Below are 27,730 nucleotides of genomic sequence, written 5' to 3' on the forward strand. Positions count from 1 at the left end.
CAGGGTGTATAGCTTCCCCAAAGCCCTTTCCTGAGGGAAAGCTGGATCCTGCTAGAAGGAGATGAAGACAGGCTGTGCTGCCCTCCTCTGGCCCCCAGCGTGCTCCTGGCCTGACCCCAACGGGGCTGGCTCTCCCTGTGACTGTCCAGGAGCAGCCAGCGTCCCAAAGCCTCCGGGCCAGGGCGCCCCACCCTCCACCTTGTGCTAATATAACTTTTTCCGTAACTTCCGGCTTCCCTGTGTTTTCTCATCTGCACAATGAGATTGTTTCTTCCCTGCCTACCTCATAGAAATGTTTAAAAATCAACCGTGCTGAGAAAAAACCAATCTGCTTTGAAAACAGGAGGAGGGGCTGATGGAAATGCAAGGTGTCATTATGCATCTGCACATCTCTCTCCCCTCTTCCCAATGCACAGGGGACCGACTGGACACTTTAGAGTTGCACCGTGGTCACACGGGGGCCTTAACTGCATGTCTCTCGGGAACACCCTCGTGATGGACAGCCCTGTGCTTCTGTATGGTGAGGGGGGAATATGAAACATCCTACATTTATCACCAAAGTTTGGCCCGGCCTTGCCTCCTGGAGGAACTTTGACCTTTGGGCAAAACACTGGAATTTAATACCAGAGCATAGGCTGGGGGGAGCTGTGCATTGACTGTTCTGATTAGGTGTCAGACTGCACTGGGAGCCCACAGGTAAGCGAGGCAGGACACACGGGCTGGCTCAGGGACAGTCACCAAAGGAGAAGAGGTTTCACACGTGACTCAGAAAAACACCTCGGGGACAGTGCAGAGGATTGGGGACAATCAGGAAAAGTACATTCCAAAGGTGACTCAAGGTTCCCCAACATTTTCATTCTGTTAATCCAGGGAATTATTTTCTGACTGGGTTTCCCCTGGGACTCCCTTATCTTTCGAGAAGTACCACTTCCCCACACAGAAAAGTATGTAAACTGTTCTTTAGAGCTCAAAGTTTTTTCTTTTTTTTACGGCTGCCCCACGCGGCATGTGGGATCTTAGTTCCCTGCCAGGGATCGATCCCACGCCACCTGCGTTGGAAGCACAGAGCCTTAACCACTGGACCACCAAGGAAGTCCCCTCAAAGTTATTTCTTCTTAAAGATGGACTTTTCTTTCCAAGATAGCTCACCTTGGGGTGAGAGACTCTCTGAGCTTTTCTGAAGGTCACACCTCAACGTTTGGTCTCCTGTAAACACTCCCTGAGGGATGCTTCTGAATTAGAACATTTGTTTCTCCAATATTTAATGGGGGACATTTCCAAAGTGTCTCAGTCATACTGTCTCCTCAGGGAACTTGCAAAGGTCTCATCATCTTTGATATAAAAGGCAGTTTTTCTGTTTTTGTACTCTTTTCAACAGAATGACCCAGAGTCAGACCGTGTGCTGAGGCTGATGGAAGAAGGCAGGGATTCCTGGGACCCATCTGGCAGGCTGGCTCTCAGAGCTAACCACAGCCGCCCTTCCAGGGCATCTTTATGACAGAGCCACCACCCAGGCCACCTGAGAGACGCCATCTCCCCGCCTGGACCCAGCCACGTAGCTCTCCCGTAAAACTATGTCCCGTGTGTCCCCAGGACAAATAAATGCCTTCTTGTCCAACTGGCCAGGTATTTCCAATAAACTCCATGGGTTCATCCCTTTAATTGCTACACCTTGCTCAACCCCAAATTGGATCAAAGCGGGGTCTGCCGCACCCTCAGGCCTATCTGTGCACCATCCCTGATGCAGGCATGTTCCATGGCTCAGAAAGTATCCAAAAGAAGTGTTGCCCCCACTTACTCTGTGCTCTGATAGACTCCCACCGAGATGTTGAGCCCCTCCAGCTCTTCCTTCAGCATTTGCAGGTCTGAGTTCAAGAAGCTCAGTTCCAGGCGCACCTGCTCCCGTACCTTTTGGTTCGTGGCTGCTCTGTTCAAAGAGAGCGGGGAGAGAAGCAACCTCAGCAAGCATCCCAGCTGCCGGGCGAGCAGATACCCCAACGCTGTCCCCATAGGGAAGTTCTGAGGGTCTGCCTGCAGACGGAGGAGCCATATGTGATCAGATAAGGTGTCTCAGGGATGCTGGGCACCTGCTCCATTTTGAGCCACACCTGCCAATAAATGGACCTAGGATATAGCCAATGACACTGAGCTGCCTGACATGAATGCTAAGACCACTCTGTAAGAATTAGCCTTGAGAAGAGAAAAAGGAGTTGCTCCTAGTCACCATAAATTTTCCCCCTAAAAGGAAATGGATGAGAAATAGAGGAGGAGGTAACACTCCCCAGTTCATCCTATGAGGCCAATATCACCCTGATCCAAAACCAGAGGAAGACACCACAAGAAAACAAAATAACCAATCAATATGCTTCATGAATACATATGCAAAGATCCTCCATAAAATATTAGCAACCTGAATCTAGCAACATATACAAAGGATTATACATCACGGCCAAGTGGGATTTATCCCAGGAATGCAAGGTTGGCTTAATATCCGAAAATCAATTAATGTAACATACTATATCAACAGAATAAGGGACAAAAAATAAATTGTCATCTCAACAGATGCAGGAATAAAAGCATGTGATAAAGTCCAACACAGATTTATGATAAAAATCCATAACAAGGGGCTTCCCTGGTGGCGCAGTGGTTGAGAGTCCGCCTGCCGATGCAGGGGACACGGGTTCGTGCCCCGGTCCAGGAAGATCCCACATGCCGCGAAGCGGCTGGGCCCGTGAGCCATGGCCGCTGAGCCTGCGCGTCCGGAGCCTGTGCTCCACAACGGGAGAGGCCACAACAGTGAGAGGCCCGCATACCGCAAAAAAATAAAATAAAATAAATCCATAACAAGCTAGGAATAAAAGATAATTTACAAAACTTGATAAAGGGCATCTACAAAAACCCACAGCTAACATCATACTTAATGGTGAAAGATTGATGCTTTCCCCCTTATGATCAGGAACAAGGCAAAGATGTCCATTTATGCCACTTCTAATCAACACCATACTGGAGGTTCAAGCCAGCAGCAATAAAATAAAGAAAGAAATGAAAGGCATCTAGATTGAAAGGAAGAAGTAAAACTGTCTTTATTGACAGCTGTCATAATCTTGCATGTATAAAATCCCCAGGCATCCACAAAACAAATACTGGAACTAATAAATTTAGTTAGGTCACAGGATACAATTCAAAATATACAAATCAATTTTTTTTCTATATACTAGCAATGAGCAATCTTGAAATGAAATGAAATGAAATGAATGAAATTTCACTCAAAATAGTATCAGAAAGATTAAAATACTTAGGAATAAAATTAAGAAAAGAAGCATAAGACTTGTACACTGAAAACTTCAAAACGTTGCTGTGATATTTAATGGAGAGACATTTCATGTTTTTGGATTGGAAGACTCACTATTGTCAAGACGTCAATTCTCTCCAATTGATCTATCAATTCAAAGCAATTCCAATCAAAACGCTAGTAAGCTTTTTAGTAGAAATTGACAAACTGAGCCTAAAATTTATATGGAAATGCAAAGGGCCTAGAAGGGCCAAAGAAGTTTGAAAAAGAACAAAGTTAGAGGATTTATGCTATCTGATTTTAAAACTTACTATAAAGCCTCAGTAATCAAGATGTGGTATTGGCATAAGGAAAGGTAATGGAACTGAACAGAATCCAGAAATACATCCTTACATTTATGGTGAATTGCTTTTGACAAAGGTGACAAGAAAATTCAAGGGGGAAAAAGTCTTTCTGACAAATGATGCTGAAGCAATTGGACATCCCTAGGCACGTCAGTGCCCCCAAGACCACCGCCAGGCTCAGTGATTTATTAGGAGAACTTGCAGGATATAGGACTCAGGATATAGTTGTACGCATTGCTCTGATTTATTACAGCAAAAGGACACAAAGCAAAATCAGCTAAGGGAAAGGTGCATGGGGTGAAGTCTGAAGGAAACCAGGCACAGGCGCTAAGCGTCCTCTCTCCCAAAGGAGTCACACAGGACATGCTTAATTCCTTCAGCAAACAGTTGTAACAACGCACGTGAAAATGCTATCTTCCAAGGAAGCTCACTGGGGTTTTTACTGGGGGCTGGTCAGGTAGACGCCTCTGCCTAGCATGTTCCAAAATTCAAGACTCCTAGAAGGAAAGCGGTATTCAATATAAACCACATTGTTTGTGCAAATAGTTTAAGTATAGCGAGCTCCTCTTATCAGTTCTGGGAACGGTGGGAACTCTCCTGAAATCTAAGTTTCCAGATACCAGCCAAACATCAACCTTGCAAGCCGGGCTTTCTAAGGATAGCCGTCTCAGGCCGGCTATGATAACTCTTTTCTGCACAATAGGCAAAAAATAAATCTCAATCTAAATTTTACACCAAACCAAATATTAAGTCAAAATAGATCAGAGACCTCAGTAAAAGAGCAAAAACTCCAAAACTTCTAGAAGAAAATCTTCATGACCTTGAGTTTGACAAAGTATTCTTAGCTACACACCAAAAGCACAATCCATAAAAGAAGCAACTGAGGACTTCCCTGGTGGCGCAGTGGTTAAGAATACACTTGCCAATGCAGGGGACACAGGTTAAATCTCTGCTCCGGGAAGATCCCACATGCTGTGGAGCAGCTAAGTCCGTGTGTCACAACTACTGAGCCTGTGCTCTAGAGCCCACAAGCCACAACTACTGAGCCCGTGTGCCACAACTACTGAAGCCTGCATGCCCTAGAGCCCACGTGCCACAACTACTAAGCCCACGTGCTGCAACTACTGAAGCCTGCGCACTCTAGGGCCTGCGTGCCGCTACTACTGAGCCTGCTTGCTGCAACTACTGAAGCCTGCGTGCCTAGAGCCCATGCTCCGCAACAAGAGAAGTCACCACAATGAGAAACCAGTGCACTGCAACAAAGAGTAGCCCCCGTTCGCCGCAACTAGAGAAACCCTGTGCACAGCAACGAAGACCCAACGCAGCCAAAAAAAATAGAAAATAAAAAATAAACTGCACATAAAGAAAAAAAAGAAATCGATTAACTGGACTCAACAAATTTAAAAACTTCTGTGCTTCAGAAGATACCATCTAAATAAAACAATGAAAAAAGACAGACTGGGAGAAAATATTTGCAAATTATATATCTGATAAAGAATCTGTATCCAGAATATATAAAGAGTTCTGTTAATTAAATAACAAAAAGACCACTCAATTTTTTTTAATGGGCAAAAGATTTTTTTTAGTTGATTATAATTGACATACAACATTATACTAGTTTCAGGTACACAACATAATAATTCTATATTTGTATATTTTCAAAATGATCACCACAATAAGTCTATTTGCCATGTGTTACCATACTTAGTTACAGAATTTTTTTCTTGTGATGAGAACTTTTAAGATCTATTCTCTTAGCAACTTTCAAACATACAGTACAGTATTAGTAACGATAGTCACCATGCTGTACATCACATTCCCATGACTTATTTTATAACTGGAAATTTGTACCTTTTGACCACATTCACCCATTTCATCTCCCCTGCAGCCCCCACCTCTGGCAACCACCCATCTGTTCTCTGTATCTAGGCGCTTGGGGGTTTTTGTTTGGTTTGTTTTTTTTATTATTTTTTTAAATATTTATTTATTTATTTATCTGGCTGTGCCAGGTCTCAGTTGCGGCACACGGGATCTCTTAATTGTGGCACACAGGATCTTTACTTGTGGCATGCAAACTCCTAGTTGTGGCATGTGGGATCCAGTTCCCTGACCAGGGATCGAACCTGGGCCCCCTGAATTGGGAGCATGGAGTCTCAGCCACTGGACCACCAGGTAAGTCCCTAGGAGTTTTTGTTTGTTTTGTTTTAGATTCCACATATAAGTGAGATCACATAGTATTTGTCTTTGTCTGACTTACTTCACTTAGCATAATGCCCTCAAGGTCCATTCATGTTACTGCAAATGGCAAGATTTCATTCTTTTTTATGGCTAAGTAATAGTCCGTGGTGTATGTGTTTGTGTGTGTGTGTATCACATTTTCTTTATCCATTCATCCATTGATGGACACTTAGGTTGTTTCCATATCTTGGCTATTGTAAATAACGCTGCAATGAACATAGGGGTACATATATCTTTTCAAATTAGTGTTTTTGTGTTCTTCAGATAAATATCCAGAAGTGGAGTACATAGGTCGTGTGGCAATTCTCTTCTTAATATTTGAGGAATCTCAATACTGTTTTCCATAGTGGCTGTACCAACTTACAGACCCACCAACGCTGTAGGAGTGTTGGGATTGTTTTCTTAATTTATCTTTCTGATAGTTTATTATTAGTGTATAGAAATGCAACTGATTTCTGTATATTGATTTTGTATCCTGCAACTTTACTGAATTCATAAAATGGGCAAAAGATTTGAATAAACGTTTTACTAAAGAAGTTCTATGAATGGCTAATAAGCGCACATGAAAAGATGCTCAAAGTCTTTAGTCAACAGGGAAACGCGTGTTAAAACCATAATAAGATACCAATACACAACTACTAGATTGGCTATGATAAAGAAGACAAACAATAACAAGTGTTAGTGAGGATGTATAGAGAAACTAGAACCCTCGTGCACTGCTGAATGTAAATGACATAGCCACTTGGGAAAACAGCTGGGTAGTTTCAAAAAATGTTAAAACATAAACTTAGCATACAACCAAGTAATTGCACTCCTAGGAATCTATACGAAAGAAATGAAAACATATGTCCAAACCAAGACAAGAGTGTGAATGTTTATAGTAGTATTATTCCTAATAGCCCCCAAAGTAGAAAGAATCCAGATATCTAACTGGCAAATGGATAAGCAAAATGTGCTATATCCGTTGAATGGAACAGTGTTAAGCAGGATGGAGAAACAAACTTTACCCAAATTCTCAAAGCAGGGGTTCTGCCACCTACTCGAAGACCTTACAGGTGCTAGCTGGAGATTGAGTTCAGTCACCAGTAGCCAATAACTTCATCAATTATGCCCCGGTAATGAAGTAACGAAACCTCCATTAAACCCCTAAGTGATGGGGAACTTCCAGGTTGGAGAACACATCGAGGGCCAGGGAAGGAGGTTTTCCTGCACAGGGGATGGTGGCTCCTCTCCCTCCTCGGCCTGTGGATCTCTTCCACCTGGCTGTTCCTGAGCTGTATCCTTTAAAAATAAACCCCGGTAAAAACCCAGTTCTAAGCCAGGTCTTGCTGAGCACATTTCCTTGAACCATTTTGGCAAGTCCTCAGCCATGGCTCAGGCCAGGTACCAGAACTGTCCTCATCCGTGAAATGGGTCACCAGCCAAGAGCTCCAGCCAGCCAGAGAGACAGTACCTGACTACCTTCTCCTCCTCAGCTGATGAAAATCCATCTACCTGTCATTGGCCAGCTTTGCTCACCACCTGTCCACCTTTCCTCCAGACAGCAAAGCGCTAAACCACTTCCCCTGCAGTTGGCCCTCTCCCCTGGGGCTTCCCCTGCCTTGCACACATTTGGGCCCATCAGTTTCTCTCCGTGGTGCATATATATTCCCTTCTCTCTCTCTCTCTCCCTCTCTCCCCCTCCCTTGCTTCAGCTCGTTCTCCATGACCAACCAACGAGCTTATGCCCCCTCAGAAAGAGCAGCTGTGGCCTGGCTGCAGATAAGATAGCACTTGCCCTCTCACTGCCCAGTAAGTTTTCACACATGCACGTTTGGACTCCCCAGCCAGGCAAGGAGATATTGGAAGCTCAGTTGGTGAATGTCATTGGGTTGGGAATTTTTTTTGGAGAAGGGCACGATCACCAGTAAGAAATGCATTTATATCACAGCACGGTACACACATACACCTCCCGCCCCCAAAAACAAAAGTCTCACAAAACCATACTCTGCCATACATGTGATGCTCTCCAAGATATTCTGTTCGAACTCTAATAACTTCTTTTTTAAAAATAATAATGTTTGAAACTCTCCATTTCTGATTCTCTGACACCAACTGGGTGCCCAATAATTCAATTCAATTCTGACACCAACTCCCAGAGTTAGAAGAGACCCCACAGGTTAAGGGCTCAGTGTCACAAGGCTGCTCCCACTTCGGTGGTCAGTTGCAAGCAGGTGGGGGCAGGGGGAGGGCACCTGAACTTCTGACCAACCAGCTACAAATCAGAGGTTCCCATAACCCCCTTCTCAGTTTCAATAATTCACTAGAAAAACTGGACAGGTACATGTAAAAGTATGAAATTAGAACACTCCCTAACACCGTACACAAAAATAAACTCAAAATGGATTAAAGACCTAAATGTAAGGCCAGACATTATCAAACTCTTAGAGGAAAACATAGGCAGAACGCTCTATGACATAAATCACAGCAAGATTCTTTTTGACCCACCTCCTAGAGAAATGGAAATAAAAACAAAAATAAACAAATGGGACCGAATGAAACTTCAAAGCTTTTGCACAACAAAGGAAACCATAAACAAGACCAAAAGACAACCCTCAGAATGGGAGAAAATATTTGCAAATGAAGCAACTGACAAAGGATTAATCTCCAAAATTTACAAGCAGCTCATGCAGCTCAATAACAAAAACACAAACAACCCAATCCAAAAATGGGCAGAAGACCTAAATAGACATTTCTCCAAAGAAGATATACAGACTGCCAACAAGCACATAAAAGGATGCTCAACATCACTAATCACTAGAGAAATGCAAATCAAAACTACAACGAGGTATCATCTCACACCAGTCAGAATGGCCATCATCAAAAAATCTACAAACAATAAATGCTGGAGAGGGTGTGGAGAAAAGGGAACACTCTTGCACTGCTGGTGGGAATGTGAATTGGTACAGCCACTATGGAGAACAGTATGGAGGTTCCTTAAAAAACTACAAATAGAACTACCATACGACCCAGCAATCCCACTACTGGGCATATACCCTGAGAAAACCATAATTCAAAATTCATGTATTCATGTATCACATGATTCATGTATTGGATTCATGTATCACATTGGATTCATGTATCACAATGTTCATTGGATCACAATGTTCATTGCAGCTCTATTTACAATAGCCAGGACATGGAAGCAACCTAAGTGTCCATCAACAGATGAATGGCTAAAGAAGATGTGGCACATATATACAATGGAATATTACTCAGCCATCAAAAGAAACGAAATTGAGTTATTTGTAGTGAGGTGGATAGACCTAGAGTCTGTCCTACAGAGTGAAGTAAGTCAGAAGGAGAAAAACAAATACCGTATGCTAACACATATATATGGAATCTAAGAGAAAAAAAAAATGTCATGAAGAACCTAGGGGTAAGACGGGAATAAAGACACAGACCTACTAGAGCATGGACTTGAGGATATGGGGAGGGGGAAGGGTAAGCTGTGACAAAGTGAGAGAGTGGCATGGACATATACACACTACCAAACATAAAATAGATAGACGGCTAGTGGGAAGCAGCCGCATAGCACAGGGAGATCAGCTCGGTGGTTTGTGAGCACCTAGAGGGGTGGGATAGGGAGGGTGGGAGGGAGGGAGACGCAAGAGGGAAGAGATATGGGAACATATGTATATGTATAACTGATTCACTGTGTTATAAAGCAGAAACTAACACACCACTGTAAAGCAATTATACTCCAGTAAAGATGTTAAAAAAAAATTCAGTAGAATGACCCAGAAAACTCAGGAAAACATTTTACTTCCATTTATTGGGGTTTATTTTTAAAGGATACAGCTCAGGAACAGCCAGATGGAAGAGATCCACAGGCCGAGGAGGGAGAGGAGCCACCATCCCCTCTGCAGGAAGACCTCCTTCCCTGGCCCTCGATGTGTTCTCCAACCTGGAAGTTCCCCATCACTTAGGGGTTTAATGGAGGTTTCATTACCGGGGCATAATTGATGAAGTCATTGGCTACTGGTGACTGAACTCAATCTCCAGCCCCTCTCTCCTTCCCAGAAGTCCAGGGGTGAGGCTGAAAGTTCCAACCCTCTAAACAGGCTTGGTCTATTCTGGCAAATAGCTCCCCCTTCTGAAGGCCCCCTACCCCCATCAGGTGTCATCGCATTAGCATACAAAACACATGCAGGAGGTTCCAACTGTTTTAGGTGCACTGTGCCAGGAACCAGGCACAAAGACCAAATATTTATTTTTTATTATACCACAGCAACCCACTGAATTGATTCCATTACGCACCATGGTTCACAATCTGCCCCTTGTAAAACCTGAGCTACAGAGATGTTATTGAGAACATGACTGATTCACTAGCTGATAAAGTCTACGAGGGTACAAGGGAGGAAATCCTCCCAGCCCTCGGTATTGGGAACAACTTCTTCTTAGCAAATGGTCTGCTTCCAGCTAATGGGTATGAAATGTGTTCCAGGTCACATTCCCTTCTTACTGCCTGCCGGAAAACTCGGAGACAAACATGGCCCACATCTAACAGAGGATATAAGAGCTTGTAGAGTGTAGTAGCCTTACTTCCAGCTAAATCTCTTTTAATCTTCTTCCTCCTGCCCCCATATCCTCACTCGCTCCTGTTTTAATCTTACATGCTGTACGAGTGTGTCAGGGTGCCTCCAATACATGTTAGAGTGAGGCAAGACAAACAATTATAAATCCTGGAGGGACAAGACCTTTTCCTACTGTTTCTCTTGGAACCTGACGTTGTCCTTTCCACACGGTGGAGGCTTTCAATTTCAGCTGATGAAAGAAAAAAGGGCAGAGTAAAGACCACTCTCTAGAAGCAATGGTGTGTGAGTCGGGGATGGGGCTGGGGGTTTGGGGTATGGGGGGGTGTGACTGGTTCTCAGCGACAGAATGGGTCCAGCTTAAATATGACAATTGAGGCCCTAAGACCCCCACCCAAACCCCTGGAGAACCTCCAAATATGCCAACTCCTGATTTTCCCACCTCTAGATACGGATCTGCTACTTATTCTAGACTTGGCAACAATTTGAGATTTAGGATTTGCAACAAATCAATGACCTCTTCGGACATGGACCTCTTCATGAGAGTCATGCGTCACTCCGGAAAAAGTTGGTAGCCAGGTGGGGCTCTCAGGGTGGGTTTCCACAATGCTGACCTTACGGTGCAACGCTGATTCAGAAAGGAACCCTAGAACGTGTGCTGTTCCTAGTACAGGTCATGATTTCTCACGGATTCACTGGTGGAGGGGGGCTTCTCGAATGAGCTGCCACCGGTTCAACACGGTGGGTGTGCCCAGTTCCCCTGCGCCCCAGCTGGGGGAAGAGCTGGCCCAAATCAGGGATGAAGACCAGAACCTCGGGCTCCTCAGTACTGGTGCTCTGCACCTGGGCTGCCTTTCTGGGTAAAAATGAATCCCTTCTAGGGGCCTTTTTGGAAGAACATGGGTTTTCTCAGCTTTCACTTGGGTGCGCTTCTACTCTGAAACCCCTGTGGTCTGATAACTGATGTTACAGCCAAAAGAGGCCCTGAGACCGACCAGGATGAGGCAGTAGGGTGTTTCAGCCCTCTCCTGCCCAGGGTCTCCCTGCCCATGTTCTCCACGGCCTCCTTCTGGCCTGGACCACCAAGGAGAGGCCGTCTCCCTTGGGTTTTTCCTAAAGAGCATACACATACTGCAAAAGTCAAGAATGGAAAGGTGGGACTTCCCTGGTGGTGCAGTGGTTAAGAATCCTGCCTGCCAACGCAGGAGACACAGGTTCGAGCCCTGGTCTGGGAAGATCCTACATGCCGTGGAGCAACTAAGCCCATGCGCCACAACTGCTGAGCCTGCGCTCTAGAGCCCGTGAGCCACAACTACTGAGCCTGCGTGCCACAACTACTGAAGCCCACAAGCCTAGAGCCCGTGCACTGCAACAAGAAGCCCCTGCTTGCTAAAACTAGAGAAAGCCCGTGTGCAGCAACGAAGACCCAACGCAGCCAAAAATAAATAAATAAATTTATTTTTAAAAAAACTTTAAAAAAAGAATGAAAAGGTGTCCAACTTACTCTGAGTGATCAAGCCACCATATGTGAACAGGAAAAAGAAGGCCACAGTCTATGATTTCCTGAGGCCACTGACAACATCCAGGCATGTCCCTCAAGTTGGAGCCTCTGAGACCTTTTCCACCATAGACACCCCATGGGATGTATGGTTTCTTTGCCCCGAGTCCAAAACTTCTCTAACATCCCCATGTTTTGTCTTAAAGATGTACATGAATTTGCATTCTGACCCATGAATATCCATTTATTTTAGTGTAATTTTTCTCCCAAGTCTTTTAGTAACATTGTCCCTCCAGGAACAGGCTTGTTGACAGGCAACACAGGCTTGTACCAGCTTCACAGACCTTACTGGAACAGTTTGGCCTTAATCTGTCTGACCCCAAATCCTGCTCTGCCAGGGATTCAGGAAAGCTAGAGCAAGTATTGCCCAGTGCCCTCATGTGGCCACCTGGCTAAGGCAGCAGATCAGCCGGTCTGGCAGGACACCTGCTTCCAGCCCATCTCTCAGTGTAGAAAGGCAGGCCTCAGAGTTGGTGCAGGCCCCCAAGGTTTTGGCTCGTACACCCCACTGCCCAGACACCAGCCCCTCTCAGAACTGACAGTGTGAGCGGTCATTAACCTCAAGTCACTCTCATACAGCCCAAATCACCCCAGGGCACCCCTGTCCCAGAACTTCACGACCCTCTGGTCCAGAAGTTGCAAACTGGAGGTCCACGGGACTTGCTCACTTGATTCTCAGGGTGTTATTTCTTCCCCCTTGAATTAGTTGCCGATATTTTAAAATTCAACTATCAGAAGATAAAAAAGGGGACAAAAGTCAGATCTCTCTCTCTTCTCCTGAAAAAAACAAAACAAAGCAAAACTGATGATCTGGCAACCCTGGCCCTGCCCCCTCTATGGGCCACACTGTAGCTGCCCCCTCTCCAGAGAGCATATGCTCTGCTCTTTACTGCAGTCCCCACCACTCCCTAACGCATCACAGCACCAGTCCCAGCCCCCTTCACTCTTTTCCATGCGCACCTGGCCCCGAGAAGGGAACCTGAAGCCCAAAGATATTAAATGACCCACCCTTGTTCAAAGAACCAGTTAGTTAAAATTGAACTATGTGGCAACCTGCTTTAAATTTCACAGAGGCCATCTGTTTTTCAGAAACATCACGTTCCTACCCCAGCTTTTCTCAAGGGAGGGAAGGGAGCTAGGAAAAGAGAGAGAATATTATCCTTGCTTAGCCTAAAAAAGCACATTGAAAATATCTGATATCTTCCTAATCAGACTCCAGGAAGCTCATGGACTCTTGGCCGATACGGATCGGAGAAGAAGGCCTCGAAGGGGTAGAAAACCAGGCCCCTCAGAGCACCCGCCCAGACTCAAAGCTCCCTGACCGATGCAGGTAAGGACTGGGATCCTCACGTTCCTGCATTTGGGGGGACATTTTCCCAAACGCCCACTCCCCCAAACATTCCAACTGCTCTGCCTTTATCAGGGAGCAACAGTAGGACGTTTAGGAACCTGAAAACAGACCGACAGGACAGCAGGGCCCGGTTTATGACTGAAACTACCCTTTGCTGGCAGGGACAATCACCTAATCGGCCACCCAGAAACACTCACGGGCCAGAGCTGGGCTCGGCTACACGCCCTATTTGTTTTCGGGAAACCGTTGGTGCCGGTTAAGTCAGATTAATAAATACCTTTAGGGTTTCCTCTGACAACATTCCCAAGAGAGGGGCACTTTGAGCTTTTAGGTCACTGCAAGAATCATTAACAACCTCACTCCACCCCCACCCCGCCAGCTCAACAACTGCTGACCAGACAATGAGCCTCAGAGAGGCTGTTTGCTGGTGTCATTAACAGAGCAAGACAGACAAAACCGCCCTAGGCCCCACCTTAGCAACGCCAAGTGCCCTGGCCAGAGGGGGCCTCCCTGACCACCCTCCGTCTCCAAGGCCACATCACACTGCATCAGCCTCTATCACATTTCCCTTTCATCGGTGCCCTAGAAAACATCACCTCCTGACGTGAATGGATTTGTTTGCTTGTGTATTTCGGTTTCCCCTACGAGAGATTAAGCATCAGGAAAGCAGGGCCTCGTCTGAATTGCTTGCGGCCTTATCCCCTCACATCTCAGACATGGCCTGCCACTTAGTAGGTGCTCAGTAAATCCATTTGTTGCGTGAATGGACAGGCACAGGGTCAGAGCTGCCCACCTGCCCCCTCGGCCGCACAGCTGGCCTGGCAAGGTGTCAACCAAAACCCAAGGCCACAAAACACACCAGGGGGACCACACCTGCAGCGTCCTCAGCACAGCAAGCTCAGCACACGGCAGGACTTCCCAAAATCGGGGGTTTGGACTTCCCTGGTGGCGCAGTGCTTAAGAATCCGCCTGCCAGTGCAGGGGACATGGGTTTGATCCCTGGTCCAGGAGGATCCTACATGCCACAGAGCAACTAAGCCCATGTGCCACAACTACTGGGCCTGCACTCTAGCGCCCGCAAGCCATAACTACTGAGCCCATGCACCACAACTACCGAAGCCCACGCACCCTAGAGACCGCCCGCTGCAACTACTGAGCCCACGTGCTGCAACTACTAAAGCCCACACGCATAAAGCCCGTGCTCCACGATGAGAGAAGCCACCGCAATGAGAAGCCCACGCACCGCAACAAAGAGTAGCCCCGCTCGCCACAACTAGAGAAAGCCCACACGCAGCAACAAAGACCCACTGCAGCCAAAGAAAAAAAACCACAAACAAACAAAATTGGGGGCCTCTCTCGAGCTGTACTGGCCGCTGAGGCCCGCTGTGCAGCAGACCTGACAACTCCCATGTCCAGACTTCTCTGGGGACAGGGACACGGTCAGCCGTTTCAAAAGGTGGAATGTTACCGTATTTTCCCCAGTCTGCTCCAGGAACAGCCTCCCTTCCACCCTGTTACAGAAGTAGCTGGAGAAGAGGTTCCCAGACACTTGGCCACCCCAGGACTTGCATCCTCTGCTAGTCCATGAGCAACAAAACCAACACAGGCACAGCACTGTTGTTCCTGACCCAGGGACAGTGGGTTGCTTATATTATTCTTCTAGGCCTTTGCAGTATTTCACTATAAAAATGCATGAAAGTAATCCACGCACTTTGTTAAAAGAACATTCAAACACTGAAAGGATAAAGTGACAAGTCACGTCTACCCACCCAACCCTGGTCTTACTCCCAAGAGCCCACTCTACTAACAGCTTTTTCTTCGCCCCTTTTGGAAAATGTCTATGCATACACAAAAGCACATGCACATATTTTTTAAACACATACGCAGGGCATGCTGTCCTGCGTCTCTCTTTTCCCCCATTTCATACCTCAGAGATCTTTCCTAACCAACAAATACAGACCGATTCAGACATGAATTTACTCCTAGTTCATGGTGAGAAACCCTCCTCTTGTCTTTACTGAGTGCTCGGGTGAGCGGCCCACGTGGGACAGCAGATCACACTATTCGTACATGTATGTGACCACCAGAGTCTTGTGGCTCTTTTATCAATCCACCTGGTTTGGTGTATTTGTTTTTCCCAACAGCCTCCAATCAGCCTCAGGGCTCCCTAAGGTCTTCAACAGTGAAGCAGACCTACTGGGAACACCCATTATCCATATCCTGCCAGGTTTCCAGGTTCTGGGTCCCAGCAAACACTCCACATGTCTTTCTGAGGCTCCAGGAAGCATCTGTCTCACTTAGCCGGGCAGCAGACATACTGCCTGCCTCCATACCCAGTGCAGAAGGCAGCGTGGGGCTGGCAAGAGTCACCACTAGAGCTCTGAAGAGGTCTGAACTCTTTGTAAACAAGAGGAAGCTGCCACATCATCTTGCACTGCATTGAAGGGTGTGGGAAGGGCTTAGAGCTGCCTACAGGTAAGGCCTCTGTGAGTTCTATGATTGATAAGTAACTATGTTACCATCAGAGAATAATAATGAGTGCCCCAAGAGCCCAGAGCTGTACTGGGCCCCTCTCATTAAAGATGGACACTGGCAATTGAAAGGCTCCTATTCCCTCCTTTCTGCCTTCCTTTTCTTTCTTTCTTTTTTTTTTTTCCTTTCTAGTTTTTCAAATCTAACGTTTTTAACCTAAGTATAGTTGATTTACAATGTTGTGTTGCCTTTCTTTTCTCTATACATTCAACAAATATTTAGCAAGCAGTGATTCTAGATCAGGCATTGTGCTACGCAGTAGAGAAAACAGGTCCCAAAGAAAGCAGGGAAAACAAACAGTAATCAGATCATTGGACTTCCCCCATCGCCCTTCTATTCCAAACACACAGACAGGCTGTGTAAAATACTTCTCTTTGACACAACCAAGCTCTAGGCGAGACAGGGCCCGCTCCAGGTGCCAGAAATGAGGAGGAAACTCAAAGCTAAAACCAAGAGCTGAGAGAGGAAGCTGGGCAGGCCTGGGAGTTTAGGAACTAGATGGACAGGCTCAGGAGAGTCCGGGCTCCCAGCCAAGGTGGTAGAGCCAGCAGACACCTACTTCAGAAGGTTCTCCGCTCCCGTTCTCATCCGCACGGCTTTCAGGATCTGCTGGTTCAAGGCAGCCCTCTGATTCTGCAGTTTGCTCCGGCCAGTCTGTGCGAGGGGATTGCAACCCTGAGGGAAAACAAGAGATGCCCCTTCAGAGGTCAGCCACTCTAAAAATGATGACAAACGTCTAATACAACAGAAAATGTTTTAAAAACTCATTTTTTCTGAAAGTAAAAGTAATATATTTTCCAACATGGAAAATATATAAAATACGAAAAATATAAAAAAAGTCAGTCCTAATAACACAACTCCAAAACAGCCACTGTGATTGGTTTCTTTCCTGCCCACCTATTTTACAATATATGCATATTGTTACTTCCCACATTAGTGGCTGAGTAGGGAGTTCCCCAGACCAGCCCCATGTCTGGAGTTTCACAGGACTCAGCATACAGTTGCACTCAACAGCTAAGATTTATGACAGCAGTTTAGTAAAGATACATAGCTGGATCATGGGGAAGCAGAGGTAGAGTCTGGAGGAATCCACGTGCAGGCTTCCTTATGCTTTCTCTGTCCTATGACGGGTCACACAAAGCACACTCCTCCCCCAGCAAGAAAAATGCAGCAACATGCATGCAGTGTCACTGCCCAGGTTGGCCCATTAGAAAATCAAATTCATGGTTTTTATTAGGGGCTGATCACAAAGGCACCTTCTGCCTAGCACATACCAAAATTCCAGGCTGCCGAAAGGAAAGCAGGTGTTCATTGCAAACCACATGGTTTTCGCCATTAGTTTAGACACAGCGAGCCAACTTCATCACTTAGGGGATGAAAGGAACACTCCAAGAGCCAAGCTCCCAGAGACCAGGCAGGGGCCAACCTTGCAAGCAGGTCTTCCTAAGGAAAGCAGCCTCAGGTCTGCCATGCTAACCCTTTTCTGCACAGTGGCACACATAGGCTATCATGTTTTCTCACTTAATACTCTATCATGAAGTGATAGAAGTGCTCCTTTGTTATGAAGTGCTCCTCAAAATCATGATTTTAATCATTGCATAATGTTGCCTTTTTTTAGGATTTACCATTTCCTTATGGTCAGACAGTTAGATTGTTTCCAAGTATCTGCTATTATCTATAATTATTTGGTGCATATTTGTAAACACGAATCTTTGTAAACCTCAAGTTTTTCCTTTAAGGTATATTTCTAGGACTGAGTTACAGGGCGTCTAACCTCTTTAAGCCCCCTCCTCCCCCTAAGCACCAGCCCAATTATCCTCCAGCAAAGAAAGGTACTATTTCCTGTCCCTTCTCCCCGGTAGCATTAGGCAACCATGAGTCCATTGATAATTTCTGTCTGCATAGACTTGCTTATTCTGGACATTTCACTTAAGTGGAATGATACAGAATACAGTCTTTCGTGATGGGCTCCTTTCACTCAGCATAACGTTTTCAAGGTTCCTCCGTGGTGTAGAACATATCAGTACTTCACTCCTTTTTGTCCCTAACACTCCAATCAATATGAACGTTCATTTATCCATTCATCAGCTGATGGACATTTGAGGGTGTTTTCACTTGTTGGCTCTTATGAATAGGGCTGCTTATTTGTGTGTAAGTTTTTATGTGGATGTATGTTTTCCTTTCTTCGCTTGGCTATAGATCTAGGAATGGAACTACTGGGTCATATGGTTAGTTCTATGTTTAACCATTTGAGGTCAAACTATTTCCCAAAGCGGCTAAAATATTTTACATTCCCACCAACACTAGACGAGGGTTCCAATTTACCCCTATCCTCATCAATACTTGTTATTGTCTTTATTAGAGCCAACCTAGGATGTGTGCTATCTCACTGTGGTTTTGATTTGCATTTCCCTTATGGTTAATGATGTTAAACATCTTTTCTTGTGCTTATTGGCCATTTATGTATCTTTGGAGAAAGATCAATTCAGATTCCTTGCCCAACTTTTTTTTTTTTTTTTTTTGCCACATCACAGGGCATGCGAGATCTTAGTTCCCTAATCAGGGATCGAACCCTCGCCCCTAAATTGGAAGCGCAGTCTTAACCACTGGACCGCCAGGGAATTCCCTCCTTGCCGTTTTTTTTTTTCTTTTTGCGGTACGCGGGCCTCTCACTGTTGTGGCCTCTCCCGCTGTGGATCACAGGCTCCGGACACGCAGGCTCAGCGGCCATGGCTCACGGGCCCAGCCGCTCTGTGGCATGTGGGATCTTCCCAGACCTGGGCGCGAACCCGTGTCCCCTGCATCGGCAGGCAGACTCTCAACCACTACGCCACCAGGGAAGCCCCCTCCTTGCCCATTTTTAAACTGGGTTATTTTTTTACTGTTGAGTTTAAAGTATTATTTTCAATCTTTGCCAAATTGATATGCAAAAAACAGGTATCCCATGCTCCCAATTTGCAAGGATTATTAGTGAAGATAAACATTTTTTTTCATATATTATTGATCACTTGAATTGCTTTTTCAGTGAATTGTCTGTGTTCTCTATCCATTATTTCCTGGGGTATTTAGATTACAATCAGTGTTTCATTGTGAAAAGTTTAAAATCAAAAAAAGAGTTTCCTTTTTTTTTTTTTTTTTAGCTGTGCGTCTTGCGGGAGCTTATTCCCCACCAGACACTGAACCTGGGCCACCACAGCGAAAGCGCCAAGTCCTATAACCACCGGACCGCCAGGGAATTCCCATCCTCTTTTTTTTTTCTTCCAACTGTGTTAGTCTCTTTTTATTCTTTTGGTAATTTCTTCCAGAGTTAACCACTTCCATTTGTAGGTGATGAAATGTGTAAGAAATCCACTTCAAATGTTGGCACTGCTATGAGCATGGTCTTTCCCTTTACTTCAACTGAATCACTGTTGATTCTTGTGTATATTCCAAGTCCCGGAAGTGGTTTTCACTGTGGAAGTTATCTGAAGATGGTCTTATGCCTTCTAGTAGTGGTCTACAACCAGGTTCTAGCTTCTCCAGGAAGGCGACACAGGATGGATTTAGATATTACATATTAAACTAAGAGGCATTCTCTAAATCGAGTTTAAACGCATTTTATTTTTAGACAACCTACATGACATTTTTTTTTCTCAAATAGAATGCCTCCGCTCCAAACAAATCAACATCAAAACGAAGAGCTCAAGATGACATCAGTCCCATTTGTCTAAGTCCTGGTGTTGTGCGGATGAAAAGCGGCAGCCAGCCAGTTATGGCGAGAAGATAGAGCCAAACAGCCAAATTTGTTGACATTTTTCCATTTCTAGACCATCCTTAAAACAAAATCATATATGGGGTCACACCATCCTCACGGTAGTCCCGCAGAGCAGCCATGCTATCTGGATTCATGTTTTCACCAATAAAGAACTGATCGTTTTTGAAATGAGCAAGGATGTGCTTGATTTGTTCTGCAGGCCCTGTCATAAAAGGTTTTACTCTTTCTGGTCTCTGTTCTTCAAGCTTCCCTTTGATTAACTTCATGTAATCTTTTTTTTTTGCGGTGCGTGGGCCTCTCACTGCTGTGGCCTCTCCCGCTGCAGAGCACAGGCTCCGGATGCGCAGGCCCAGCGGCCATGGCTCACGGACCCAGCCGCTCTGCGGCATGTGGGATCTTCCCGGACCGGGGCACGAACCCGCGTCCCCTGTATCGGCAGGCAGACTCCCAACCACTGCGCCACCAGGGAAGCCCTGCATGTAATCTTTGATGTACTTCTTGTAGGCTTCTTTTGTGAAGCTGGTTTCCTGCAAGTGATGGTTCATGACAATAACCACACCAGTGATTACTGTGCAGTCGGTACCTTCGCCCTCGGGGCCTTCAGCGGAGGCAGTCATCAATGTTACCCTCTGTCCTACTGACCATATTCCCCTCCACCTCCAGACACAGCCCGTCCGCGACCTCCCGGATCTTGTGGATGTCAGAGAACATTTCATCATGGCTGATGAGGTCCCGGTAGATGATCATGATAGAGGGAGACATCGGTGGCACTAGCTTAGTAGGAGCCCGGAGCTCAGAGGGAGCGTGGTGCAGCCGGAGCGGCGCTCGGCGGGGAAGGGGGAGCAGGTGGAAAAGCTTTTTTTTTTTTTTTTTAAATTAAAGTAGAATTGATTTACAATATTGTGTTAGTTTCAGGTGTACAGCAAAGTGATTCAAAAAATTTCCTTTTAGCCTAATAGTGTTTTTCCCACCCCAGCAGGTAGAAGCCCAGGGATCTGAGGGAACGCTCCATTCCTTTCTGAAGCTTATCTTTCGGTTCCGCCCTGACGGGCTTGTAATCACACCCTGGGAGTGGCTGGTGGACAGTATTTGGTGAGGGGACTGCCCTTTCTCTCTACGTCACTGCCTTGGTCACTGCCATCACAGCTCCACACATACCTAGCCTCCCACACCTCTGCCCAAGCCACATCCATGGCCTTGACCCCAAGGAAGAAGAAATGGGTTCTCTACAGCCCCAACCTTCTCAGGCATTCCCATATCAGTGGCCTTTAGACTAGAGGGTCAGAAATAAGTTACATCTCTCCTTCCACAAAGATTTTTCACTCTCCCATCCCAGCAGGTGGCCACCCACCTGTCCCCCATGCAGCTGCCCAAATTCAAATTACACAGATATTCAGAATCTGAGCTGGAATAGTCTTAAAATTAACATCTTTCAAACCATTAAATGATCCCTGATTTAAAATAAAAATCAGAAAACTAATTCTCTCTTTTCAGATCTAAGATTAAAATGTCTTTAATATTAAGATAACTTAATAGTAAAGGGCTAAAGTAATTGCCACTCTCTTTCCTTTCCACGTCCTAAAATTACTATGAAGGGATGGCTCAATCTGACTTAAAATTACATGGCTCACCAAGGCTGTGTTCTATTTTACAGAGAAGCCTTAATAACTAATTCCTTTACATACATTCCCAGAGCTAAGATTACGCAGCCATTCCAGCTCACGGATAAGAACTTTTTCCTGCTCCCATACTTCACCCAACTTCTGGCTGGCCTGGAATAACTACACCCTAACCAGCCCACAGATGTAGGGTCAAGTTTCCAGATAAGACATAGGAATGCTTAGGATTAGATTTGACTGAGTAATTGGACCGCAACTACATTACTTCTTACTGACAGGTAGGAATGCCAGACCTGTTGGAAACACCAGAAACGCCCGCAGGGCTGTTTGGAAACTTCCCAGAGCCCTGAGAGATGAATCTGGGCAAGACTGTCCAAAAGACCCCCTGGCATCACCAGAGGCTGCTAGCCGTCCACCGGCCCCTGCCAGGGGTTCTCTGCTAATGGGGACCCACAGTCCTCAGCCATACCTTAGTTCTTACTTGGTTCACAACAGGATGTAGAGCTGCTCCAAACTGAACTGAGGGTTTGTGCCCAGGACTGAGGCAGCACCTGTCACGCCTGCCTGGCCTGGGAAGTGGGGAGGGATTGGGGGGAACAAGTGAACTGTCCTTGCCTCTAGGGTCGCTGTCCACAAGTCTTACAGTGAAGTTGAGAGTCTGTCCACTACACAGAGTCTGTCAGTTACCTGACCAGCCTAAGGTTTGGGCATTGGCGTCAGTCTCAATACGTGGAAGGATGGTCCGACTGCCAACACCCAAGAAAAGCAAGTACTGAGTAAAGCTCAGCTTCCTCACTAGCTTAGTGGCGTCTCCCACATTGTCCACGTTGTTGGACTCTGGTATGGCATCTCGGACCCCACAGTTCTGAGGCTTGGAGGGTAAGTGAGCTACTCAAGATGCTAGAGGCAGTAAGGGTGGGAGGAGGACTTAAGCCCACGTCCTTCCTGCCACTCTGAGATGAGCCTGAGCAGCAGGAATGTGTGGGAATGCGGGGACAGCTCGCCCACCAACCCCCGGACACCCCTTACGTGCTTCCTGGCTGAGGGCTGCCCAGCTCAGTGCATATCTTTTGGCCACAGTGACCCATGTCCCACTCTCCCACCTCGCAGCCCATAGCGGTCAGGGGTTGTAAAGCCATGCTCCCACACCTCCTTTCCAAGGGGAAGGACATCTGATTCATACGTGGCTAGTTGTAAAACCAAAGGCCCCAGCCCTGAGTTTGATTCAGGGTGAGCACCTGACATAGGACAACAGAGCCCATCAGGAGGGGCCTTCATTTTTCCCCATCAGCCTTGAACCTAGGAGGATGTGAGGCTGGGCAGCTGCAGCCACGTTACCACTGTGGGGGGAGTGTCTCCCCCCAAATGAAGCCAACCTAGGGGGGAGCAGAGCTGAGAAACTGAGTTTTGGGGGCAGCATTTGAGCCCTAGATCAAGGCAGGCCTGAAGCCATTCCTCTGGGCTTCTCAGTTACAGGAGCCAAATGCATTCCCTTTCTTGCCTAAGCCATTTTTTAAAAATTGAGGTATAATTTACACATAATGAAATACATAGCTTTTTAAGTACATAGTTCAATGAGTTTGGATAAACGTGTATACCTATGTAACCACTATTCCAATCAGAATATAGACCATTCTCATTACCCACCAAGGCAACCAAGACTCTGATTTCTATCACCATAGACTTTTGCCTGTTCTAGAATGTCATATAAATGGAATCATAGGGCATGTGTGCTTTTGTGTCTGGCTTATTTTGCTCAATAGTATGCTTTGAGATTCATCCATGTTGTACTTATCAGTGGTTTGCTCCTTTTAATTGCTGAGTAGAATTCCATTGTAGGAATGTACCATGGTGTGTTTATCTGCCTAAACCACTGGGGATTCGATCTTCTGGTAACCACAACTAAGAAAGTCTTAAGTAGAATAAGTTCACCCAGAGTGAAAACTCTATTTGTTAATATACACGCACATGCCTTTAGGGTATAGTTAAGTTGTTCAGCTGGGAAACAAGTATTTAAGAGCAGCACCTAGGCAAAAACTGGAGTCAGTGGATTTGGAAGAAAGGAAAGGCTACTTGACCTACAACATGCAGAGACTGACAGTGAAAAGGCAGATAGGCCAGGCCACTGGGAAGGCAGACACAGGGTAGGGAGCAGTCTTTCCTCCCCAGCAGGGGGTGGGGGGGCCCTGCTCTAGGCAGTGCCTGGCGCTTGGCTCTCCTCCACCCCAAGAACCAGTGAGGGCCTTTCTTCCACGCAGCCAAAGTTAAAGCCCACACATGTAGATCTGTCTCCAGCAAATTGAGGGCACAGTGTGAACTTGAAGTCTCTAGGTCAGGAGTAAGACTGAGTGAAGGTGACCATGCAGGGTCCCCTGGCTCGTGACCCTCACGCAGGGCATGGAAGAGTGGGGTGCTTTTTGCTGCCTCTCCAGCACGAAGATATTTTCTCTGCCTTCCTTCCTAGTCATGCAACCCCTCACTCAACCACCAAGCTCTGGAAAACAGAATTGTTTGTTTATGAGTTAGCCAGAAGCTGTCAACCAGAAAGCACAGAAATAGCATGCAATACCCTGCAATACACAAAAATACATCTAATTTAACTTTTCACCATGCTGGAGACTCAGGGCAGTTTGGATGAACAGAATCTACCTTTTCCGTGTCCATAAAAATTAAAACATGAATTTGCCACTTGTAAAGAGGTCTCCTCCCCTTCCAGGATCTCTGCCAGGTGCCTTCCTCTGGCGTCCCCATCCACTCACATGGGGGTAGGGGGCCACAATATGAACAGACTCCCTTCAGTCACTTCTACAAATCTTTACAGACACCTACCGTGTGTGTACAAAGTGCGTGCCACTCTACAAAGATTTACAATCACCAAAATTTCTAAGAGACAAATGTATTTTCAGACCCAACTGATGACCTGTTTATTTCAACTGGTAGGATGTACACACCACTAGTGAGCAGTCCTTGGTGGGGGGAAGATGGTATGTGCGTGTGATTTTGTACACTTCTGTTATTACCCTTTTTTACAACAATTTATGTTACTTTTATAATACAATAATATTGGAGAAAAAGAAACTACTTCTGAAGTTGTAGTTTTGGATCACCTGCCTTTTTCTCCTCTTAGAATCCAATCGAAACAGGATTTTCTACGGCATATGGCCCTAGTGAACTCCGTGGGTCTGACTAGCAAGGCCAGAAGGACGTGCATCTCTCCCTGTTTCTGGCGCTACGGGCAGGAGACCTTGCCCCCAGCTGGCACCCCTTGCTGCCAGCTCTGCCGGACACTCAGTCTGGCTGAGCTGCACCTGCGGTTCCGCTTTCCTCTGTGGCCACCTCCAATACAGCCTTTGTGTCAGGAGACTCTAGTACCCGAGCCAAAGGAGGAAGTGGTGATCAGGCTAAAGGCAATGCCCTGTATGATCAGGTGGTGTCTTGGAATCCGTCCAAATAGCCCCAGGAAGCAAGGGACATTTACAGTGTTACAGCTCATCATGCTGACTCTCCTCTGAGTCACCTGAAAATTCTGTTCCTGCCAGGGGACCCCCTCCTGGCCAGGATCCCGCAATGTGACGAGGAGTCTGTCCACCACGCCCTCTGGGCTGCTGGTGTGCACCAGTGCAGCTGGACAGACCCTCACCAAGGCCATGATCAGCCTGGATCCAGCCTGGCCTGTAGGGTCTGGCTCTGACCATGGTGGGGTAGCGGGTGGGGAAGAGGCAGCAGCACAAACTTTTACACCCTTCCTCCTCCCTCCCCCACCCCCACCTGGAGAAACATCATCACTACCCAATAAAAATGGGGCAGGGACTTCCCTGGTGGCGCAGTGCTTAAGAATCCGCCTGCCAATGCAGGGGACACGGGTTCGAGCCCTGCTCCGGGAAGATCCCACATGCCGCAGAACAACTAAGCCTGTGCGCCACAACTACTGCGCCTGGGCTCTAGAGCCCACGAGCCACAACTGCTGAGCCTGAGAGTCACAACTACTGAAGCCCACGCGCCTAGAGCCCGTGCTCCGCAACAAGAGAAGCCACCACGGGCTTCCCTGGTGGCACAGTGGTTGGGAGTCTGCCTGCCGATGCAGGGGACGCGTGTTCGTGTCCCGATCCGGGAGGATCCCGCATGCCACGGAGCGGCTGGGCCCGTGAGCCGTGGCCACGTGGGCCTACGCGTCCGGGGCCTGTGCTCCGCAACGGGAGAGGCCGCAACAGTAGGAGGCCCGCATACCGTAAAAAAAATAAATAAATAAAAAGTAAAAATAAAATAAAGGGCTTCCCTGGTGGCGCAGTGGTTGAGAGTCCGCCTGCCGATGCAGGGGACACGGGTTCGTGCCCCGGTCCGGGAGGATCCCACATGCCGCGGAGCGGCTGGGCCCGTGAGCCATGGCCGCTGAGCCTGCGCGTCCGGAGCCTGTGCTCCGCGACGGGAGAGGCCACAACAGTGAGAGGCCCGCGTACCGCAAAAAACAAACAAACAAACAAAAAAACAAACAAAAAAATAAAATAAAATAAAAAAAAGAGAAGCCACCACAACGAGAAGCCCGTGTGCTGCAACGAAGATCCAACGTAGCCAAAAATAGATTCTCAAAAAAAAAAAAAAAAGATGGACTGGATGAGCCCCCATGACCCACCCTGTGCTCCTCAGACTCAGCCCAGCATGTCCCTCCACATGTGCTTATATAAGATGCACATGTGTGTCTAACGTGAAATTACACCCCACTAAGATGAATGGTGCAGAGGAGGACCTAAGAGGAGCCTCTGGGTTAAAAAAAAAAAAAAAAAAAATTCTCTTCCTTCCTTCTCTGCTGGAGCCTTGAGGAAATCCAGAGTAAACAGGGACCACGAACCAGGACACAGTGAACCTTGGGGCCCTGTCCAGCCTGGAGGCTTCTGTGAACAAGAAACAACTTCTCCTCCAGCTCTTGGGTAAAAACAATGGAGCTAAATTCATTTCGGGCCATTAGTGCTCCCAGAGGACGGCGAGGCAGCGATAAGGTCCCACAATGCTGCACTTTGTACTGAAGGTCTTCTTCCCCTTACTGCTAAGGTCTTTCATTTAGGCCCTTTCAACAGCCTTTCTCTAGTTTTTTTCTAGCTAGTTTTCTCTTGACCAAGAATAGGTTTTCCTGTGGGTTTCAGGACTATAGCCCCCAGAGAGCCCTGGAGATGGGACCAGCTCTCAGGATGTAGTGTCTTGGAAATGTGTATTACTCTGCATTAACTATAGGCCCAAACACACATTCTTCCAAGACTTTCATTCGGATAAGCATAAAAATCTGTTTGGGAAAAAGAAACTCCATTTCCACTGGTCATTCTTTTAAGAAAATAATTTAGTATTTAATTATTCTTATAGAACTGTACCTCTATTTAAACATATTAGTGTCAAGAAAGAAAACAAAAAGCGAGAAGCCAGAGAAGAGAGAAACATATAGTGATAGACCAGAAAGTATTCTGTATTTGCATTTTTTGTTGTTTTTTTTTTGCTCTACACGGGCCTCTCAGTGCTGTGGCCTATCCCGCCGCGGAGCACAGGCTCCGGACGCGCAGGCTCAGCGGCCATGGCTCACGGGCCCAATGGCTCCGCGGCATGTGGGATCTTCCAGGACCGGGGCACGAACCCGTGTCCCCTGCATCGGCAGGCAGACTCTCAACCATTGCGCCACCAGGGAAGCCCTTTTGTTTGTTTTAAATTCAGAGAGCCCCCTGCCCCAAGCTGCTCACCCAGGAGGCCAGGGTCTGTACTGGTGTCCATGTCTGACCTGCGGCCAAACTGAGTCCTTGTCCTCGGGCTCTGTACAGCCATGTCCTGCACAACCTCAAGAAGACCCTGATTTGCCAGGGGGCCCTCTCTGCCAAAGACCGTCTCACACGTTCAGGATCCAAGACCAGCAGGCAACAGGAACCTCCTCATTCTAAACAAACCTGTCTTCTTCTCTCTCCTCTACCCCCATCCCCCCCAAGCAACTATTTTCTCTGCCCTTCTTCCACCTGTACTCCACCACACTGACTTGAAAGATTTTTCTTTGATGTGGACCATTTTTAAAGACTTAATATTTTATTGAATTTGTTACAATATTACTTCTGTTTTATGTTTTTTGGGTTTTCGGCTGCGAGGCATGTGGGATCTTAGCTCCCCGACCAGGGATCGAACCCGCACCCCCTGCATTGGAAGGTGAAGTCTTAACCACTGGATCGCCAGGAAAGTCCCCACCACACTGACTTTTGCCCCCAATTCTCCACCTACTCATTTACCAACAGCCCCCTAAAGGACTAAACCCAGTATTTTCCAGGGCTCTTCTGACTTGTCAACCTCATCTCTCCACTAAAAAGATCTCTTCTCTCAGCTGCCTTGATACTGTCACCCTCTGGGCTTGTTTACCATCTCTCTGCCTGTCCCTTAAATGGAGGCATTATTCTCTTCTGCCTTGGGTCCTTTTTCACAATATCCCACTGCCTCCCACGCTGGTGT

General features: G+C 46.7%; 1 protein-coding gene and 1 pseudogene across 2 annotated transcripts in view; both read right to left on the bottom strand.

Annotated features, from left to right (window-relative positions):
* Window positions 1-27,730, bottom strand: part of RHPN2 (rhophilin Rho GTPase binding protein 2) — a 57,478-nt gene that overhangs the window by 27,059 nt on the left and 2,689 nt on the right. The window contains exons 2-3 of the mRNA XM_027079330.1: window positions 16,449-16,564; window positions 1,799-1,927 (exon numbers count right to left, since the gene is read on the bottom strand). Of these exons, the coding sequence (XP_026935131.1) occupies window positions 1,799-1,927; window positions 16,449-16,564 (245 nt within the window). The remainder of the gene's footprint in view (window positions 1-1,798; window positions 1,928-16,448; window positions 16,565-27,730) is intronic.
* LOC113605776 (translationally-controlled tumor protein-like) lies at window positions 19,472-20,412 on the bottom strand (annotated as a pseudogene). Its single transcript, XR_003427332.1, has 2 exons — window positions 20,123-20,412; window positions 19,472-19,909 (listed from the first exon to the last, which is right to left on the bottom strand). The product of XR_003427332.1 is annotated as a translationally-controlled tumor protein-like (transcript).

The sequence above is a fragment of the Aethalodelphis obliquidens genome, unplaced genomic scaffold, assembly GCF_003676395.1.
Source record: "Aethalodelphis obliquidens isolate GAN/ISIS:26980383/991018 unplaced genomic scaffold, ASM367639v1 scaffold43, whole genome shotgun sequence".
Classification (NCBI taxonomy): domain Eukaryota; kingdom Metazoa; phylum Chordata; class Mammalia; order Artiodactyla; family Delphinidae; genus Aethalodelphis; species Aethalodelphis obliquidens.